General features: G+C 40.1%; 1 protein-coding gene and 1 long non-coding RNA gene across 5 annotated transcripts in view; one reads left to right on the forward strand and one right to left on the reverse strand.

The window, feature by feature from the left end:
- The window catches only part of LOC103029303 (uncharacterized), a 50,027-nt gene extending 48,766 nt beyond the window's left edge, over positions 1-1,261 (forward strand). For 2 of the 3 annotated variants that reach the window (XR_007424814.1, XR_007424816.1), the window contains exon 7: positions 982-1,261. This is a non-coding gene — a long non-coding RNA (uncharacterized LOC103029303). The remainder of the gene's footprint in view (positions 1-981) is intronic. The other variant, XR_007424815.1, reaches the window with a different exon arrangement.
- gli2b (GLI family zinc finger 2b) overlaps positions 1-22,489 on the reverse strand; it is a 202,334-nt gene that overhangs the window by 11,873 nt on the left and 167,972 nt on the right. For both annotated transcript variants that reach the window (XM_022669946.2, XM_007231763.4), the window contains 6 exons: positions 16,148-16,344; positions 12,812-13,018; positions 6,268-6,469; positions 5,491-5,680; positions 3,116-3,226; positions 215-352 (listed from right to left, as the gene is read on the reverse strand). In XM_022669946.2, coding sequence (XP_022525667.2) covers positions 215-352; positions 3,116-3,226; positions 5,491-5,680; positions 6,268-6,469; positions 12,812-13,018; positions 16,148-16,344 — 1,045 coding nt within the window. The remainder of the gene's footprint in view (positions 1-214; positions 353-3,115; positions 3,227-5,490; positions 5,681-6,267; positions 6,470-12,811; positions 13,019-16,147; positions 16,345-22,489) is intronic.

Here is a 22,489-nt window from a genome sequence, read left to right on the forward strand (position 1 = left end):
CTTCCCAACAGGCCTTGCAACAAATACAACCAGTTCTCTATGGTCATACTGTATATTGTGAGCATCCTGACCAAGTACCGTTTGTTTCTGTGGACCTTTTGATAAATAAAGTTTTCTTTTTTGTGTATGTCTATGTAATTTAACAAAGGTTGGTTATTTTGGTCAAAACCATAATGCATATTACCCTAACACCCCAACACACACACATACTCACATGAACTAGCTGCTCTTGTGTGTCGTACTCCTTGGAGCAGCCCTCCCAGTGGCAGTTGGTCTCATACACTACTTCTGGCTCTTGCTTGCCCTCCTCCCTGTCCAGCTCCTCTTTGGGATCCAGTGGTCCTAAAGGGTCCTGAGAGTAAAGAGGGGAAAAAGCACATGGTCACATTTAATCCTTCACCAAACAACACTGACCGCTCCCGTGCCATATGTACAAACTACAGAGCACTTCAAACATTCAGTGTGTTTATGGAGTGCAGGAGCAGACGCCTGTAATTTAACTGAATTTGAACTAGACTGACACTCAGACAGAGGAAAAGACATTTTTCACTTTCGTTTACTTTTTTACTTCTATTTAATTAAATACGACAGCTTGAAATAAAAAAGGGGTAAGAAGAGAAAGACATAAAACCACAGAGAGAGTTTGGTGCTGAAAGCAAGTGCAGTGTAAGTAGAGTGGACTGTGTGTGGCACAGTAGAATGGGCTCCAGCTGCAACCTGGACTGTTGGTTGTGTGGCCGTAAAACCATAAGTTTAATGGAGAAAAACGTACTAATTTTTAGATGATTTTTTAAAGGAATTTTGGAGCATTTTAGAAGCATTCACCATACAAAAACTAGACACAATATAAAGTACAACTGCTTCAATTATGAAAAAATACTGAAGAATTGAGAGTAAATGCTTTATAACTGCTGCTAAACTATATTCTCTTAAAGCAACATTACCTAAACTGATATTTTTGCTCATATGCCCCCACTACAGAATCCCCTAATGGACAGCTGTGCACATGCATTTGTTGACAAGCTGAGGGATACAAAACCGGCATCTGAAGTTGAAGAAGCATGTGGACTGAGGGGGTAGCAGGGTAATATAGGTGTTTCGAGTTCTGATGTCTCGTGCAGTTCCATATATTACAGCCACCAAAAAAAGGTAATTACAATAATATTTTATAAATGTATTATTTCTATGACTTATAAACAAAACCCTAACATAAATATAATCCTCGGTCTTCAGTGTGAATCAGAAGAAATAAATCTTAATCAATAAAATAAAAAAATAATAATCTTAGTGTCTGCGCATGATTTCCACATTAACACAGTACAGTGAGCTAATTAGGTATAGAATTGAACAACACACTGCTGGTCCAGGGGATCTTTAAGGCCCAAACCCACTTCTTTAAGCTTAAGGTCAATTGGTAAAATATGTGCTTAAGTAATATACTTTATTCATGTGGAAAAAGTTCTCAAAGGATACATTTTAATCATGCACAAATAGTGCATTACTGTTTTAAGTGTACATACACGCACACACTGTGATGAGAGATGTGCGAGTGATGTGTTAAAGTCTGCTCAAGCTACAAGCCAGTCTGCGGGTTTGTGTGTATGTTCACAGACACACACACACACATACATACATACACACATAGCATGCTGACTGCAGCATGTTTATCTCTGCCCTGTGAGCTATCTTCATCAATTCTGCCGGCCCCAAGACGACTGCAGCTCTTCGGTCCCCATGCATCACACCCCAGCCTGCCTCACTGCTGAGAGCAGCCACAAATTTGTCAAAAGACGAGCACAGAGAGAGTGTGTGCGTGAGAGAGAGAAAAAGAGAGAGAGCACTACAGAGAGAGCGAGAGCAGGAAAAAAAGGCCCTCAGATGACAATAACGGCCAGCCAATACTTCATTAAAATGAAGTGCTCTGGCACAGTTTACACAGTAGCCAGGGACGGAGGGAGCGAGAAAACAAACGGATGTAAAGCTCTTATCAGGCTGAGTTTTTCTCGTGTCGGCGCGTGTGGAAGGGGGCCGGAGGGAGCGGGGGTAGGGGGGGCTCCCAGGGGTCCTCCGGACGCTCGCTGATCAGCGCCAGAGCCAAGAAAAAAAAAAAAATCTACACGTTTCTCTGGATAACAGGACACAGAGGAGATGCGCTGCTGTTTTCTGCCATCAGCCGTACAGAGGCATGGAAAAAAAAAGCCTACAGTGGAACCGCTCCAACACATTTGCTTTGTTGTGCAAACTGTCTGATACTGCTTTTAAAAACTGATATTAGTGCCGATATGGTTCTGTATGGTCAAAATTAAATTGTTCTTTTGTCTTCAGTTATAATTAGTTGCTGTATACTCTGTCTTCCAAAGCAGATGTTGCCTTTAAGTGTGGAAAAAAAGGCTTGTTGGACACCGTTTTGACTCAAGTAAAAAAAAAATGATAAAACTGCTGATTTGAATTAGTGGTGGGCTAATAATTTGGTCTCAAATTCAATTTAAATTCCAAAATATTCAAAACCACCTTAATCGTCTTTAAATTATTTAATTCCTAACATGACAAATCAGTGTAAAGGGCAGTTTAATTTTTTTTTTTTTTTCTGTAGTATAATAAAAAGTGATTTAAAGTGGCTTTGTATAACATTATTCTTTCTAAATGTTCAAAACAAAGTCACTTAACGTTTTTTTCTGAACCAAACCACATACAAAAAAGCAAATGCACTTAAGCCCTGTTATAAAAGCGTGAACAAATCTCTCTCACCTCAACGCATTTAACCACCTGAAACTAATTTACGCACAGCAATCAGATTATAGTATTAAATATTTGGGAGTATATTGCCTTACAATGTCCTGCTTATACTGTCATAAATGGATTTTAGGGCGAGAATTCTCGGTCTCAGGCCCCTGCTAACCTAATCATTGCCATGTAATTGAGTATCTTTTTGTTATTCAGCTTTTAGAAGCACTAAAACCTTCAGAGACCTGTTAAAAATTCAGTGACATTTTTTTCAAGAACGGTTTGTTACACTCTAAACCACTAATCATTAACAAGTCAAACAATATATCAGAAGGAGCCTCATTAGGAAGTGTGGGAAATAAAGGAGAGAGATTCTGAGAAATGTTCTCACCGGAGAGCAAGGCGACACCGGCCGCGGGCCCTCCGCCTCCATCTTGACCTTTGACCTCTTGGTGTTGAGGGGGTTGACTGTGCTGCTGACCGCCGAGTCGCTGCTCGTGTTCTGTTGGGGAAGAACGGAGAGAACGGGGATGAGAACACAGAGAAGTGAAGGATGGAAAGAATGGAGGAGAGAGGAGGTTTTTGATGTTTGATGCTGTGTGAAGCTGAAAGCTCAGGGGAAGAGTGTATGGTGAGGGACCACTACACAGACTAAACAATTTAGACTCTTTCTATAGAGACCACAACAGTATCAAAACACTGAACACTCTGCAGTGCTGAATAAAAAATATCATATGTAGAATTAAATGCTGCTGTCTGTGTGTGGTTTTAGAGCTCAGTAACTCTGAACGTGGTTGTTCTGCTGCACAAAAACCTGGTTCTGATCAGTGAACCTCCCTCAGCCTGACGTCTGTGTGTGTGTGTGTTTGTTTTTGTATATTTATAGGTCAAGAACATTCTGTTTTTAGTCAGAAAACCACAGTAAAACAGGGCTAACCTATAATATCAGGACAATGTTACTTTTTCTTCCCAGGAAGTTTCCCATAATAGGAAAAAAAAAATTATATGCCTTGGATAAGTCTGAAATTCTTATGCCAGTGTATATTAGTAATAGTGGAATATTATTATACAAAGACATTAGGGGGAGGCATATTCTATAGTACACTATAGAGTTGTATAATTTCTAAAATAATAAACTTCATATCCTTATTAGTGGTAGTTTGTCTTGAAAGCTTGAAAGCAGTCCATTTTTATTTGTTTTGCTTTTTACTACTTGTGGCATTTTTGTTTAAATGTTTATGTTTTTAAGCATGTTTAAAAAATTGTCTTAAATAAAATAAAAAATAATAATAAAAATTTTAAAAATGTCTTAAATCATTTTATAGGTTGGTAAGTTACCGTTTACACACACACACACATTAACTTTTTTAGAATAAAACATTGCTTTTGTTGCAGCATCATATTATTAAAAGTAAAAATATTTTTCATTGTTTTGTCATACAAGGAAGAAAAATACAAAGCTAAAATACAAAATATAATTTTGTATTTTTTTTGTCATATTGCCCATACTGGCCTGACAGGAAAATATAAAACCGTGTGTGTGTGTGTGTGTGTTGTGGTTGGAGTAAGAGGCAGTGGGAGTCAGTGTGTGGGGGCAGGAATTACAGCCTGTAACTCAGGATCCTGCAGTTATGCCGGGGGAGTTTACAGCCACAGATATGATAATAAGCGCTTTTGAACAAACACCCAAAAGCCACTACAGAGGGTCGGGGATCAGCCAGGCCCACCATTTCAAAACAAATGCTATAAACATGACCCTGGACAAATAAAGGCAGGAGGCGTGCGGCACGTTAAGCAGATGTTAAGCATTGCCTCTTTGCGCTCTTCCATCATCCATAAAAGCTGCTGAGTAGGGCGAGCTGTGTGAGGAGAAGATACGGTTCACACTCGGGCTAAGCTAAGTTACAACATACAGAGTTTTAAACCACAACACTCTGACTGCGAGCAGCCATCCACAATACACTGAAATAAAGGGTGTAAACTCAGTGCTGTGTGCGATTAATAACATGCCTTGATTGTGTGTTAGTGGTAGTTGGTAGAACTGGGCGATGTGAACTTGTATATCATTATTAATTGGACATTTCACCTTAATTATGATTATTTTAATAAACAACAGAAAAAGCCTTTTTCTTTAGTTCAGTTGGCCCTTATCTAATTGAGGCACTGGGTTTACAAAAGCTTTTCTAAGACAAAATGTGAATAATCATAAGTATTATTTCTGAGTTGGAAGAAGACAAAACATTCTAATAAATTGTATCATTGTCCAGACACGACCATCTCTGCAATGTCTAATATAATAATTCTATAAATAGATCGGTCTGGTAGGTTTGTTAGATGAAACTGCTCTCTGCATTTATTTACATTAACCTGATTTTAAAGTACTTTTCCACATGCGGTGTGCAGTTACACATTCTCACCAGAAAGGGTCTCTAACATCCCTAAATCTTATGAACTGTTGCTTTAATAAAAGAGTAAGAATTTCTCACATTTTCTCTGAAATATTTTCATTTGATTTTCTATACATTTTCCCTATGTGTCTGGTGTTTATTAGCCTGCCCAACAGCTTAGTTTTATACAAGACAATACTAACAGTTTTTTGCACATTGTTGTCTGTAACGATAACAGGACCCCGAAGTTCTCTTTTTTTTATTTTAGGAGATCTAATAATCTTTATAATAATAATAATAATAATAGCTGATATATTGCCTAATAACTAAGCACACACAATCTTTTGCAGTAGTAATGTACAAAAGTAATTTGCAGTACCTTAATCTCGTTGTCGTTGTGTGTGGCTGTGGGCAGAGCGCTGACACCCAGTGGGTGTTGTCTGGAGGAGAAGGTGGGTGAAGGCTGGATGAGAGGGGGGGTGTGTCCGAACGCACTCAGCCCTCTCTGCTGCGACAGCAACTGCTGATACGCCACTGGGTTGATGGAGTGATGGAAGGGAAAAGAGGGGCTGAAAGAACGAGGGGAAAAGAAAGAGATAAGCACTTGTTCCACTCTGTCTTAGTCCACGTCCTCATTTCACCGCACTGTCACAGACGCCATATTTCATGATACTGTCACCATCGCCATATTAAACACTACATCACTGTAGGACTATCTACACACACAGCGTTCAGTTCAGATAAATCTATTTCAGACACTAGGAAAAAATAAATAAACACTGCTGGTCCCGAATAGGCCGTTATTGTTGTTGGTGAATCTGATTCAGTGGGAAGGGGTGTGTTACCTAGTTCCAGAGAAAAGAGAAGTAATTTTGTAAATTATAGACAGTGACATTAGCTTCAAAAGATACATTTTTAATGGAAGATGTACCTGGAGAAAACCCTTGCTATCAAAAAACATCATGGTGGGATTTATCTGACCAAAGCACACTGTTCCTGCTCTTTGTCTAGGTGTTCTCTAAAAAACTTTAGAACTGGTGCTTTTAAAAAGGACATCTGTGGCATGTCCTCTTTGTTTACAGTTATATGAGGAGGGATTAGTATTTTAACAGTCTTTATTCAGTGGACTGAAAGCAGTGGTCAGTTTTGGTGTTACCTGATGCCTCCGACGGATAGGTGACCGTAGGAGCTGCTGGCGGCTGAGCTGGAGCGGGAGTTGTTGATGTAGGCCACCAGTGAGTTGGGCGAGGTGCGGATCATGGTCTGCAGGTCAATGCTGGCGTCCGAGAGGGGAGAAATAGACAGCGCTCTTTTCCGGCTCAGCCTGGGGGTCAGCCGAGGACTGGGGAAGCGCGAAACTGTACAACACACACATACACACACAGAAATCCATTATAGGATGATGTAAGCTCAGTCCACAGTCTGAACAGCACAGACAGCATAATATCATCACTGTCAGATCAAATCGTCAATTGTGTGAACGGGTCATGATGAATGGACCAATAGAAATGCTCCTAAATGATTTAGGCCACAATCCTGTTACATTAACATACATTACAGAACTGAAAGTTTCCGTTTTTCAGGAGTGTGCAGCTTGTAGTCAATAGAGGAAGAAAATAGTTCCTCGAATAACTCAGGAAAACAGATGAGGCCTCTGTATCAAATGGTACAGACCCTATTAATCACACACACAAACACACACACACACACAGAGCGGCCTGATTTACACTGGATTCTACCCCCTCTGCCCCTGCGGACCTCCCTGCCTCATCGGACACTCCTGGCTAAGCAAATTTCGCCCACTTCTGCCCCCATGACCAGCAGCCCTCATCGCTTAAACCACTTACAGACAATAACCTATTTTCCTTAACCCCCTTCCACGCACAACCCCCCACCCTGATCCCAGCCAATAGAAGCACTTCTTCCCAAAGGGTTGAATCCCTAATCACTGGATGCTGTGATTGAAACAAAAATATTATACACTCTCTCTCCAGCTGGGGAGAAATCTATGAAGTCAGTGCAGCGCTTGAATTGCATTGTGTCATTTCCCTGCTCTGCCCACCTCTGTGCTATTTTGGGGAATGTGTGAGGATTGTGTGTGCCAGGTGGGACAGCGTGATCGATGCTCACACACTCTCTCTCCGACACGCAGCCCCCCTGGAAATAGCGCAGCCCTATCAATAAGTGCTGGAGATTGAGCCTCTGCTAATACAGTAGACGGTGTGTACTGTAGGCTCACGGTGTGGACAGCTTCACAAATCCACTCCACACAGAACAAGCAGCCACACAAACACAGAATGCAAAACTGAGTAAATAAACAGCTAACTGATTATTTTAACACTTATCTTGTCTTTAACTGAGCTTCTTTTACCCCCTATATTATGTGGGGGCATTATCATCAACTTTTATTGTGCAGCAGCCTCAGAGTTCAGCCTACACTTTGGGATCTTCTCTGTTCGATTTAATGCTGAACACTGCCCAATAAATTCTGCACAACAACAATAACTTTCTATCAATGTCAATTTACAATAAATTTAATTCCATTAGAAACACTTTTCCAGACTTTATTTAACATATATTACATATAACTAGGCAATTTAATATGATACTTGAATATACTGAAAACTGCAACTGGTGTAACTTTACAAAAAAGGTACATTAATAAACAATACTTATGACAGAATATCTACTAATTATTAAATGACATTATTAATCATTAATTTTTTTAATTCAATTTATTATTATTTACAACATTCTTAATATATGAACATTATTCTCTACTGTTTAAAAATGTCCTAACTTTTGTCAATCAATAATTAGTTGAGAAATTACTTAACTATTTAACAACGTTTATTAAGTTTGTAAATACTGTTATTTGTGAACCTTACTTTGTAACGTGTGACCCTGTAATTTACACATGAATATTTTAGACAAACACTACGTGAATGCCAGATGTTATAGTTCAATTGGAGTTTGTGGGAGATCACAAGGTTGTGGGTTGGATACCAAATACTCTGACCCTGGTTTTCTATGGTACATGGAAGCTAAAAAACACTGGACTGACCTTTTTCACTTTGCACAGACAATTTTAGCCAGACACCACCAATCACAATCATTACTATCTGCTGTGCTGTCCATGGCCAGTGTTCAAACTCACTCACAGGATAACACCTTATAACTTTCATAGATGCTGCTGGCAATTCCAAACCACACACTGCTATCCCATGACTTTTGCCAAGTCAGTATAAGTCTAGTGATGCCTTGTCCAAAAAATAACGTAAACATCACAATGTACTAGCAATATTTTTAGGAAGACCACTAAAATGTTGGTTGGCAATAGTCCCTGTCAGCTATTAGAGATATAAAGCACATACACTTTTCCCTGAAAGTTTAACACTCACAGTTGCGTAGACCCAAAACCAAAACCTAAGATTGGTTCTAATCCCAGTTTCATCTCCACTATCCAAGTTGATAAACTGGGAGGGATTATCAAAATAAAATATGCCGACTGAATATGGTAACAGCTAAAATGAAATGAAATTACGAAAGTACAATGATGCATCTTTATCTTCTTCATCTTCAACTCGCGGTGACCTCATTCTGATTTCACTCGGGATGATTAATCATTCCCAATAATTTACTGTAATTACTTAGATAAGAATCAACTGTTGCAGGCATGTATCGGTTTGTTTAATGAGGGCAATTTACAGAATTGATTTTAACTCTGTGTGCCTACAGAGACAGTGTGAATGTGTGTGTGTGTGTGTGTATGTTTGCAGATCAGCTTTTGTAAGGAAACATTCCTCATTTTTAACTCTTCTTTTCAGCGAGGCATAGTGTGATGAGAAACCATACGGAGAGGCTGTTAGCTCAACAGGTGCCGGGCATTAGTGCTGGTGTAAGCAAAGGCATGTGTGTGTATGTGTGTGTGATTAGGGGTTGTAACCAGAGGCTCTGGCAACCGGACGTCCATAATGATTCCATCACAAGCAGTGCCAACACAAGCAGCCTTACAAAAACCATTCCTCTGCTCTGGCGTTAGGGTGTGTGTGTTTGTGTGTGTGTGTGTGTGTGTGTGTGTGTGTGCGCGCCCCTTCCCCAAGGAACACAGCGCTAATAAGTAATCCCCCAGCTTTGTAGCTGTGAAAGCCATTACTCTTAGCATGAGCTAATGGCTTTCTGTCATTTCAAACATTCAGTCCACTATGCAGGTCTCAAACAGGCGTTTAGAACCCATAACCATCTGAGACTGTACAGTGTCCTGGAGTCTTGTTGATGCTAGGGTCCAACCAATATGATCACTCCTTCATGATCTCAAAATTAATATAACTAGAACACCACTGGAATCACAATTTTTAAAAATACACCAGCTACATTTTTACAGTTAAAATCCATTTTATGATTGATTCTGTACAACTAAAAGGTTGGCACAAAAAACAGGCTATCTCTGCTGTTAAATTGTTATTTGATTGTCAGTGCTGTTGCTGGATTATGATGTCAATCAACTGCTAATTTATATTATAAACTTTAAAACTCAGGCATTGAGCCTGTATATGTAAAGGTCATAACTTTATCCCAACACAGTTTACACAGTTTTAGTGTAAGGGCTTTCCAGCAAGGCCATGCTGGTATTTGGTTGGTGTTAATGTGGGTTTTAAGAGCATGTGGGACGGGCCCATTCAGCCTTGGCACTGGTATTTGTCTCTGTTATGCCCTCTCCTCGGGGGAGATGTGTTTATTAATGTGGCACTTCCCTTGATAAATGGCCAAATGGAAAGGCGGGCCTCCTGATACCCCTACCCCAACCCCAGTGATTTATGTCAGCAGAGACTGCTAAAGCTGCTGGAATCACACGCACCAACACCCTGTTACCAACGTTCCCCAAACCCTCCATTTTAAAAGGGTATTGCTGGTAAAAGGCTTTGCCAGAGATGATCAGAGTATCTTGAATGTGGAAGGCTTTTGTTAAAGATTCAGTTTGATGCTTCAAGTTATAAAGTACTGTTAGCTCTCATGTACAAGTTTTAATTGTGAGTCAGTGTTCTTGAAGCCACAATGAAACAGTCCTGCTTTGATTTTGCCAGTCACTGAAATGTATGACAGAATAATGAAGCCATGTACATTTCTGTTTAAAAAAAAAAGAGCAAAAAGAAAGTGTGATTATATGTAGTTTTATATATGGAGTACTGCGGTGTGATCATATAAACTGTTATTTCAACATAACAGTGTGTGGCAGCTAACTGGCAGGGTTGATCTAAAAAAAATAAATTACTTTCTTCTTTAAAATTGTTTAAGACAGAAAAATATGATAAGATGATTTTATTTTCAGATTATAGTACAACCTGCACTTGTATGCAGTGTTGAAAATATTACTTGGCACAACCAGAAAACTTAAATTATCACTAAATGAAAATAGTATAGTATTAAAAGTAAATTTGTAGCAAGCCATCCCAGACTGAACAACCTGCCTGCACTACATGTATCCAGAACACTTCTGAAGTGCTTAATCTTAGAGGATGGTAATAATGAACACATATCCGACCCTGTCAATCATGTCTATGCCACGTTCTCTTCTCAGCGACTGTTCCATTTCTTCTCCACAGTGTGACCCTCACAGGAACCCCCCTCTCCACCTCCTCTGGTTATTGAGAGTTACTGAGTGAAGCTCAGAAGCGGTGACTGATGGTTTGTGGATCAAAGCCAAAACCCAGAGCAGGCCTAATGAGCTGTTCAGCCTCGCTGCCTTAACACAGCGCAGGGTTTTGAGTGGGTCGGCCGTGTCACACATCAGGGCAATGAAGACTGAGGATGGAGGGAGACAGCTGGAGCGTGAATGGAGGAGAAGAATGGAGAGAGGGAGTAAAGGAGTGGAGGAGAAACGTGGGATGCCTTGCTGTTTGTTTTTTCAGAAGGCGGTTGTTTGGATTCGCTGTACACCCGTGCTGCGAGGGCCAAGCAAATGTTTGTTCAGTGCTGGAGAGAGGCAGGAAGCTACTGTATGTTATTTTGTTATTTTACTACCTTCAGGTTCTCTGGTCACCATTCAGATTTCAGAAGTTGAACAAGTGTTTTCTTTACTTAACCTTCCCAGATAGCACGAAGAATAAGCCCAAGTTTGGCTGGTGTATGGGAGCACTGGCAGAGACTATGCATCAGCTTCAGGCAATGGGACGCATATGGTTTATACTAGGCAACCAAGGTGTGGGCACATGTGGCTTGGGCCGACTGCCCTATTATACTTGGCAACTGGAGTGCTGGCACATGCAACTCTAGCCGACTGCCCTATAAAACTTGGCAAACAGAGTGTTGGCACATGCAGCTCGGACCAACTGCCCTATTACACTCAGCAACCGAAGTATTGGCACATGCGGATGTGAGCTGAGCATGTGAGCTGGACTGTTTTGCCCAGTATACATTTTATCAGCTTATTTGATGAGCTTAGTTTTGAGCACATAAACCATCATATATTGCACCCAAGCAAAGAAAAACTTTCTAGCCTTCTGTTATTAAACCAAAACATATAGAGAACATCTCTTGCACAGTGTTTAATCAGAGGAACCACTTCAGAAATGATCTTTGACTCTGCACCTAAAAAATCACAACACAAATCTGCTTTATTTTTAATGATTTACAATTTGTCCACATCAGTAAATATGACATAAAAAAAATCTCTGTGCGTGTCTGAAAGTGTTAACCACAGAAATCAAACTGTTGGAACACTGTACTGTCAGAACATCTGGGCCCCCCCCCCCCTCTCTCTCCCTTCAGGGTCTAGGGCAGTGATAAGGGTACACTATGAGCCCCTTTTGTGCCAGTGTGAACTGGGCACAACACCGCCACCTCTGCTCCCTCATCAGCATCTCCATTTCAGGTCATGCAGTGTGCTTGATGGCCAGTTTCATTAAACAGCCTTTGATGGATGACGCTACAGACGTGGCATGTGAAAGCTCCAGGACCCTATCTAAAAGAACCGGCCTCTCCTCCAGACGGCCTGTCCCCTTTTAAGGTGACTTAGGAAGTGGTGGATGAAAGCAGGCATTCATTATGTTAAACACACGCACCTTCCTCTGAGGGAAACACTCTCATAAATGTCACTGCAGCTCAGTCTGTCCCACATGTGTTTATACAGAGCACTGGCAGAGAGAGTGGGGGGATACTGTACATTGCAGGGCTTACCTTACAGCCTGAGGAAGAGTTTGGATGTATTGAAAGTTTGCCACGTGTTCACAACATTTAATGAGATGCATTAAGAAAAATAATGTGCTTAAAATAAATAAGTGTTCTTGTTAGCATGATATGTAAATATACTATTTGTGAAGTGTGTTTTTGGTAATATAGAAGTTCAAATTAAAATCTTATTTGAAGCATATTATACAAAAATGTCATTATATAATTTGTAAATAATGCTTTGTTGTTAAATGATGAAGACATGACACGACTTTTATACTGGAAAGATGAAGTAAGCCAAGTACTGGTAAAGGGGCCTGTCTAGCTCAATGTAACCATCCGGTTGTGCAACATAAATAAGCAATTTTTTATTGTGAATATGGTTTCCATGTTTAAATTAAAATATATAATATTATCATAATTTCATTACAAAAGGCTTCACTGTAAAGTTTAGAATATGTGCTTGTTGCAGTTCAGTGTGGAGATGTAATGAATGATGCTTTTATTTGCAGGTAACCTCTGCTGTAACTCACCGTCCATGGGGTTGATGTAGTCCGGCAGGTGGGCGGCAGCGGCGGCGGCGGCGGCAGCAGCAGAGGCTCCGGCCCCCTGCATGAGCAGCTCTCCATACGGGCTCCTGTGGCTGGCCATCAGGTGGTGATAGTAGTCGGCAGAGCTGGCACCGGGAGGAGGAGGGGGCAGTCCAAACAGGCCGCGTTCCTTCAGGTGCTCATGGGCTACTGTGTGGGAAAGAAGCAAGTGTGAGCAGTCTTATAATTCTTATAACAGCCCTGATATCCTACTTGCAGACAATTTTAGAAAAATCGTCAAAGAAGCTCCAGATCAGGCACAAATCAAGCCCTCTGAAGGGTTAACTATTTGTGAACTGTTATAAGATGAGCTTTCTGATGCCTTAATGATTTCCAAACATATGCAACAGGCTAAATACAGTATCTGAACTGGTTTGGGAGTCCAAAGCTTCTCCTTGTGAAAGGACCCCTATCATCACCTCAAATACAAGTAAACTTACATTTTTATACACTCACACACTTTTGTTTTCAAATGTATTGAGAGGGCAGGAGGCCTCATGGCTTTTAAGGGTGCAAGATTCGCAATTATAAAACAACAAATTGGGTAGTATAAACATTACAGCAGTTTTAAATCATTTTTAAACAGTATATGGCCATTTTCCCATGTCTGAGTTGATCAAGGTGACATTTGTATCTAAAATATCACCAAATATTAGATTTTTTTAAATCCAATCGTTATTAGTTTCACAAATATGTGTCCCTCTTTCCATGTGTCCAGTCTGAGGAAACTGAGGAAATTTCATTATGAAAAATAATGAAACACGAGTTTCAAAATTAAAAAAAGTATTTCTTATTCCATCCACTCATAAATAAAGGCAGTGTTGTGGTCTCCCTCTCACACATGTCCAGTGCAAAAAGAGACCAGTGCTACAGCAGCGGGTCAGTGTTAACATCTGCACTCAGTAAAATTCTGTTAAGTGTCAGGAGCAATAAGACTGAAAGAGTGAAAGCTGCTCTACACAGACTAAAAGCACCTCCCCATATGGTTCGTATTTACATACAGTAAGCCCTGAATAGTGAGTGTTTGGAGCTTCTGCTACGCTTTCAGAAACATGTCTGTGTTAGCGTTAGCGACTGCATGCACGCATGTGTGTGTGTAAATGCTGCCTCGTACACCTTGAAAACATTTCCACGGATTTCTCACAGACAATTAGCTCTAAGTGTGCTTGAGGTCCAGTGTGTTGTGGCAAAACAAATGAGGGAGCCCGCTGTGAATTAACTGGAATTCCTGGGCTGGGGAGAGCTTCTGAGACATGCTTGTTCTTTCTCACAGAAATGTTGCTGTAGTAGATCCCACATCCCACCTCTCCTGGAAGTCTTAGGAATCTCCCGTATATTGTAGCAGATCTATGGCACTTTAATGTCTCGGAAAACCCACATCTATATAAGTTTTGAGATTTTATCTAGTGAGCAATTTTAAAGTGTTGTGTGCTTCCTGGAACAACAGCACAAAAGGCAATAGCCTCTACAGTGGACAGTGCAATGGGTGGCAATTATTATTATGACTGGCAGCATCTGGCTAGAATGCCATGTAGAAGGCCATGTAAATAGACAAAAAAACTGGCAGAAATCACATTCACATGTAATGCTGGAATCCCCATTTGCCTATCCCGCAATTCAGTGGTGCATTATTAGCATTGAATGCAAATCACAATTAATAAAACATTTCATATTTTAGTTAGTTTAAAAAAAAGTAGGCAGTAGATTTAAACAAAATGTAAGATAATGAATTATAACAAAATTAAGAAAAGTACTATAGGCAAAGTGTTTTTTAATAATTGGGTAAAATTAACCCATATAAGGCAGTATAATAATGACAGAGATGTTCACATAATTACATGACATTACAAGACATGCTGAGGTTAGTTTAACAGATGTATTTTTTTTTTCATTAGTGTATTTAATGTTATTTAAACTTAATTAAGCAGAAAGGATGTCTAAGCAGAATTGCAGACATGAAGTTGAGGAGCTGTAAAGTGTTTTCTAAAGTTTCTGTAGTCCTGGCTCTGTCCTGCTATGGAAATAGCTCAGCACAATTTACACTCTGCAGAAACGACCCCTGGCCAAAAACGATCCACAATCTACTTCCAAACCTATTATTTCTATATATTACTGTGGAGAAGTAAATGTGCGCTTAAAATAAAAGCCAACAATAACAGTGTCCTGAATAGCCGGGGCTGGCTGCAGCTACGATTCAGAACAGGGGCAGTTACTTGTATCCGCAAGTAACATCTCACATTCAAGGCCACGTCTGCCGATCTGCATTCATTCAGGTTAAAATAGGCTCCAGTCTCTCTCTCTCGCTCTCCTTCCTCCCCCTCTTCTCTATTCTAGCTTTATCGCTGTCGGGATCTCCTGTGCGCTGCTTATTTAACTTTAAAAGCGCAGACACATTACTGTTGACAGACTGTAAAAGGTGATTTATTTGGCCTGCTATTTGGCCTGCTCGCCTCAACCTGTTATTGTAATTCAGCTGCGGAGAGAGAAGTGTCAGCACGTCAGGGAGAATTCTACCAGGCCGCTTTTCACCTTTTTTCATTTCCACATGCTTCCCATGCGTGACCTCCAAAGGAGAAGTTGCAGGAATCTCATCTGCCTTATTTGAACAAAATCACTGTCCTACAGTTCCACAGTCAAGCAATAGGGATGTGCATTTTAACTAGGTTGTCAATTATTCAAATTCAAATTCAGTATTAAAAAAAATTATAATATATATAGCTGTGTATAAAGAACTTAAATATGTGCAGCTTAGGCCGGTCCCGATAACCAATATTATCAAGATTATTGTCACGATATTGCAAATTATTGTGATAAACTATATTATCATTTTAAGATAAATTTATTCTACTGATGTAATGATAATACAGAATTTACTGTATATGTTATATACATACATTGTTTATTATACATATATTTATATTATACATGGCAAAAGTATTGGGACAGCCGCTCATTTTTTTTCCTGAAGAGTTCATGCTGATTTTGTTTGAGGATTTGATTGCATTAAAGATTGATTGGATAGATGACAGAGAGCGCTAACAAGATCAGGATGTTGGATGATCACCACCCAATCTCATCCCCAACTTCCCAACTCATCCTAAAAGTAAAGGGATGAAGCATCATCATTCCACAGTACAGTTCCACTGCTTCATATCACAATACATGGGGCTTTATACTCCTTTAGACTTCACCACTCAAAGCAATTACAATTCATAACTGCAAGTAAAAATGAGTTAATGTAAGTGAATTATAAAAAGCTGTCTGTCTTGGTGCACTCACCATCTGCAGGGCTGAGGCCGCGAGCAGCTGAGATCATCGAGAGCGTTGGGCTGCTGTGGACCGAGCGCAGGTAGTGCTCCACATGAGGGGTTACGTAGGGGTGTGGTGGGCTGAATGGTGATTCACCCGTCCCGCCTGGAGAGAGTCGGATCAGTGAGATATCAGAGATGACCGGGCTGCCCGCTAACCCTGGTGGTCTGTTGAAGAGAAAAAAAAGAGATGTGGTCAATAATGGTAATTGCAACCATGATTATCATAAATAATCTTAGATGCAGCCATAAAGTATTAAAGAAAGCATTAGATTTGTCTTCAGCAGATTCATTAGAATTGGGCAAAAAAAATCAGCACTATCATAAATAAAATCTAAAAAAAAATCAACATTTCATTTAAAAAGTCAATCAACCACCATTATTAGTTTGTCTGCACATCAATGATTCCAAATCACTCCAGATTCCCCTTCAAGCCAAAGCTTCCAAAATCAAAAAGCAGCCAAAGCACTGGTGAAATTCCTCCAAGGAGCGGTTCTTGTGCGGAGTTAGGGTTATGATGGATAGGGTTTGGTTCCTGGGCCTGAGGCGATTTTCACTGCAAAAACCAGCAGAGAGACTCCAGACTTTTCCTGAGTGAGCGCCAACTCGTCTCGTGTAGTCTGATCTGCAGCGTCTCTCTGGTTCATGAAAGAGCATGATATCATGTCTGCCGGTCTTATTGTGTTGGGACCTGGGCTGGGGTTGAGACTGAGGGCAGTAACAGGGGAAGCTGAATGGGTAGGGCACCCACACTGCAAGGCACTCAAGTGTATGTCTATGTTACATGTCTGCAGGGGCTGGCGTGATATATTCCCAGTGGTTAGGTGCCATATCACTTTATGGGTAAAAAGATTGTTACAAGAAACATACCTGACTCAAAGTTTCCATTTGCTCTTTTTTCAGCTGTATCTCAATATCAATGATAAGATTTACTATAATCAACTATCCCAAGTGATTAACTGGAAGCTTTGATTTGATTGAATATTTCTCAAATTATATAATCCTAAGAGTTGTTTAGATCATATTCATCTATTAAGCATTATAGCAGTTCAAGGCGAAGCTCACTGTAGGAGCCATTAACACAACTGGATTTCCCTCTTGAAAGTGCAAATATCGTGAGTAGCTATTAGCACAGCAACACAGAAGTGCTAACGAAGACCCCTATCCACACAAAACAGCTAATTGTGCAGAGCTCATTAAGCTTTAAATGTGGTCGGTTCCCAAAATAAATAAATAAAAAAAGCTCTGCACAATGATGCATTATTGAATTTGTCTAAAAAAGGTTCGTGACATTCAGGCTCATCCTTGATAACTATCAGAGATCAACCAATCATAGTGAAGGATGATCAGCAGTCAAAAACAACAATCAGACAATTTCTAGCTAGAACAAATTTCTTGTTTAACATGAGGGCTAAGTATGAATAAATAAGCACTCCTTAGAAAGAAAGACAATCACTGGGTAAACAGCACTAGGTGTTTATTTGTAATCTAGAACAAAATCACAATGTATTGCCTGACAGGGGGTTAATTTTCCAATGATTTTACTCTCCTTTGTGTGTCAGACAGCAAAATATCTCCAAAGAAAATCCAAGCTGCCTGCGGATCCGGTTACGGTTTACCCTTATCAGCCAGTTTGGGCAATGCTACCACTGATTGTGAAACCCACTCTCAAACACCCTGATTTAATTACCCAATGTTTGACATAACGTCTTTCTCTTGGGGCGATGGGTTAAGGGTGGTTTATTCTAAAAACATGCCTGTCTGAAGCCTGTTCTTCAGATAGCAAAAGCAAAAGAGCTTTCACCAGTATGAAGTGCAGTGAGAGGATGCCAGACTTCATTACACAAAGCAGGCCCGTCTCAGCTCCCTCCCCCCTGGAAGGAAATGAGTGCACTGTAGTTAAATATCTCAGCAGCTAGAGATCACGGTCGCTTAGCTCTTTCTTTCTTTTTTTTTTTTTTTAACTCCCCCTTTCTTTAGCCATGGTTGATTTTCAACCCCACTCTTTTTTGATTATTCCCAGACCACACAAAGTAGCAGTGGGACATTTATTTGGGTTGAAAGAAACTGCTCCTTTTAAGCCTGCACGTCTTCTACAGCCGTTTTATTAGCTTTTCAGAGTGCAAGGCGGAATTCAGAAGTTCAGAATTGTCCAACCCAATAGGGCCACTGACAGTACTTCGGCACAAGCAAGCCTTCTTTGAGATCCTTTCAGAAATTAGATCCACTCACAGTTCCTCTCTGTTTTAAAGCAACCAATGCAAAAACATTAAGGCAAGGGGGATGATTATAGAAGTGATCCTACAAGCTTAAATCTTCATTAAAAAATGCCATCACAGAAGTGTGCTGAAGTAATACCATACCACGACCATGGCTTTTAGACTTGTTGCTGAAAACACTTTGGCATTTGTTGCTTCCAAAATAGATCTAGAGTACCATAATACACATTTTCATTGTGATTGTCCATTCCAGTGGCCTATGCCTATGATCCCAGAGAAGTTGATGACACTTTTGGACACAGTTAACATAAGGATTCTGTTTTGCACAGTAAAGTTTTAAAGTGCCATTTGTGATGCCACTAATTGTGTTGGCAAATAGTGATTCCTTTAAACAATTAATAACATTATGAACTGTAGAGGGAGAAATATGAAAACGTTCAACATTTCTTTGAGGAACACTGATAATTCAAGCCTTTCTCTGATACTGCTTTAACAGGTTAAGACTTGTTGTCAAGGATACAAATCTAGTGGCACATTTGTTAAATAAGAACTTCCTTACTCTTTAGTTTTCTCTTTAGATAACTCTAAACCCACTATTTTTCCTCTGATTGGTCACAGACGGTCAGGTTTTCCTGAAACCAGTATTGTCCAAAACCAGTCTCTCTCTGGGTCAGTTGCAAATGCTTGGACCCATAAAGACTCTACTGTTCTAGGCCGAGGCAAGCCAGACGCCTGCTTTACACCAAATTCATGCTGCCAGGCGTCATCTCCAGACTACTACTCAACTCTTACAGAGACTATAACACCATGCTCTAAGACTCTGATCTAACAGACCAGGCTTCAGGGTGATCTTATCTGTCTTAACAAGGGCAAATGTCTGATCCATTACTGATCACTCCAGCACGACCACTCCGCCAGCCTTCTCAGGCTCTTACAGGTTGTTTCATCTCTTCTGAACACCAACTAGTAGACATGAGAGAAAAGGCATGGTTCCAGGCAGAAAGGCCCACAGTGACCTCACCTACCATATCATTATAGGATGATGACATTGAGCTCATTCTCTGGAATTCATCTAGATTTATAGAGTGTGTCTGACACAGTAGACACACTGTATCGATGAACTAAAGCGTTCTGTTAATGTTTTCCACTAACTTACATCATTAAACTGGTCCACAGCCAGTAAATAATTAACACAGGCGATATATTTTCCACCCCATTTTTAACAACTCAATGGCTTGGTTTTTAATGTTGGAAAATGACAGCTAAACAAAAGTGTGTTGTGTGAGAAGCATTTACTAAACAGTGTTTTGAATTATTTTTTATGATGTCATTGGATAAATAAAAACTCTTCCAACTTCAGAATCTCTGTTGCAAATAAATATTTGGTCGCTTATTTCACTTTATGTTAATTCACAAAAACAGCAAAACCTGTTAGTATGATAAATATTAAGACTAATAACAAAAGCCTAGTTCATGTAGAACCCATTACATCATCATGCACCACATCTGAAGGTACCAAAAGATTTAATTTGCCTTTCGGAGCTCAATCACAGAATGGCGTCTTTTGTCTGGCGGCAGGCATGCCTCATTTAAAACTGAACATCTTACTCAGATTTCAACTACAAAGCACACCAAACAGCCTGAGCACAACTAAATAAGTCATGCAATATGCACAATTGTAAAAAATTTAAGCGTAGCCTGTGGAGTGGTTCTCAAGTACACAAGGCTGGGCACAGAAGCAGGAGAATGCAGGACCAAAAAACACTGATTTCTCACCTCCAGCAGGAGTTATGGCATAAGACTCCCACAATCCACCGGGCTAAGGTCGATGTGGAGGGATGGTGGTGCTGGTGCTGGGGGATCCATGCCAAAACCAACAGAAGCTTAGAGGCCTAGGGCTTAAAGTTCAGCAGGTCCAAATGAACACTGTGTGCTTTGGCTAACGAGCACTGTCTGATACCTTTGTTAAACCCTTAAATTCAATTTACTGTTATTTAGTTATTAATCTGTGTTTATCAATTAAATGCATCAATCCATGGAACTCGTGACACCAGCTGAATGCCTAGATGTGTAATGTGTAATGGTTCTTCTATATGGTGGGAACCAGCTTATAGAGGGTTCTCTAAAGAATTTTAGAATATGTAGTATATAGTCTTTTTAGATCATTTTAGATTATCCTATTTCAGTACTAACTCTTTAATGACAAATGTTGTTGAGGAAACAAGTGTTCTCCCAAACCTTCCAACTCTATTTTAATTGTCAAAATCTTAGTTTTTATATCAAATCAATATGTTTTATGGAATTAAAAAACATATATACTTAGATAAAACACTCATACTCAGAGCAAGGCTCTAATTCTTGTAGTTACTCCAACAACTGAAGGGTAACCCTTGTTAAAAAAAATAAAAATAATAATAAATAACAATAATAATAATAATTGAGTGGGTGTCCCAATACTTTTGTCCAATGTTCAACTGTCGTTTTGTAATGTGGGCCCAAATAAGGGCCCTTGCAGTATAAGAGGTTGAGCAGGTCCATTAAGGGGCTGTGGAATAAGTGGTGTCTGAGGGTGTTTTTTTTTTTTTCTTTTTGGATGAGGTTTAATTGCTGCCTTTTTGGTAGGAGACATTACCTAATATCTGATATTTTCCCCTAAGAGCAATAACGAAGCACACTGTAATTAAACTGTAGACAAACAGCTTCATTTCTGACAGTCAGCAAACAATCCGTGTCATAATGCAGCCCTGTGTAATAACAACATAGCTATAAAGTGGGGTTGTTTCCCTATTCATTCCCTCGCTCTTCAGCATTGGGAGATGCTAGGCTATTGTTGAGGACGGGCAGCGGTGCCAGACTCCTGCGAAGGGGGCATTGTTGAGGGTGCCCATGTTTGTGTTAGCATTCATGCCCAGCAGATGGGCAGCGCACCTGTTTTGCCGTGTGCCAGGCAGTCAGGTGCCCTCGCACACCCATTGTCTGGCCACTCAGGGTAATGGAGGCTGGTGCCTCGGCCTTAAAGCCCATTCACAAACTCCGCAGGGGTCAGGAGCATCCGCTATCGTGCCTTTGTGTCACGGTGTGGGTGTGAGTGAGCCCGGGTTTGAATATGTGGGCGTGCGGATGCACATACCAGACTGCCCGCAGGGCGTCTGAATCACGGTCATGCATTTCAGAGCGTGTGCATTGGGTGCACTGTGTGGACATGCTCGATCATGTGCTTGAGCATTGAAAAGGGATTGATACAGTATGTGCACATAAACTACAGCCTCAGTGAATCACATTTAAAACTGAATGTTCTACACCAAACATAACAAATCACATAAATATACAGTAAAGTTTTAACAGAAATTACATCAAATCATTACAGCCTCAGAACATGCTGCTACCACCACCATGTTTAAAAGTTTTTAAAAAAGAATAAAAGATTTTGTTCGTGTCAATTTCAAATTCCACCCCTAAAAGTATTTTATTTCTTAATTTTTTTAAACCAAAGATGTAATGGTCCCCATTCTGCCTTAAAAAATGTCCAAATATTGCCATATCAACATTTATGCAAATGATTAATGTATGCAAACTTTTGATAAAAACTGTACATGACACTGTCAACTATTCACACCAAACCTCTCCTAGAATTACTGCTTTACTTTCTTTTGGATCTTCTGAATGTAAAAATAATTAGGAAAATAAAAACATTTTATTCTGAGTAAAGTCAATGTATATCGCTTCCAACTTTTTACCTATGCTTTATCTGTACACGCTCTGTCTGTACGTTGAGTATGCGCAGGTCTGTGTGTAACAGAGATGAATTGCTGTGTGACAGAGACTTGTCTGTACCCTGGGGCTGCTGCTGTGTTTTAGATAAATCACATTTTTCATCCACAGGCCTAAAGTACTCTCACTGTACTGCTGTAGGTCATCCACATACAAACACAAACTTTTTAACCACGTATAGTATGAAAAATGACTTTCAGGACTTTTAGGACTCAGAATGGACAGACCAAGACTGGTCAACTGTATAGACAAACTGATGACCTGCATACAGATAAAGTTTGGGATATGGATGATTGTTTCTCTATGAAATGCAGGAGTTTCGT

The sequence above is a fragment of the Astyanax mexicanus genome, chromosome 16, assembly GCF_023375975.1.
Source record: "Astyanax mexicanus isolate ESR-SI-001 chromosome 16, AstMex3_surface, whole genome shotgun sequence".
Taxonomy (NCBI): domain Eukaryota; kingdom Metazoa; phylum Chordata; class Actinopteri; order Characiformes; family Acestrorhamphidae; genus Astyanax; species Astyanax mexicanus.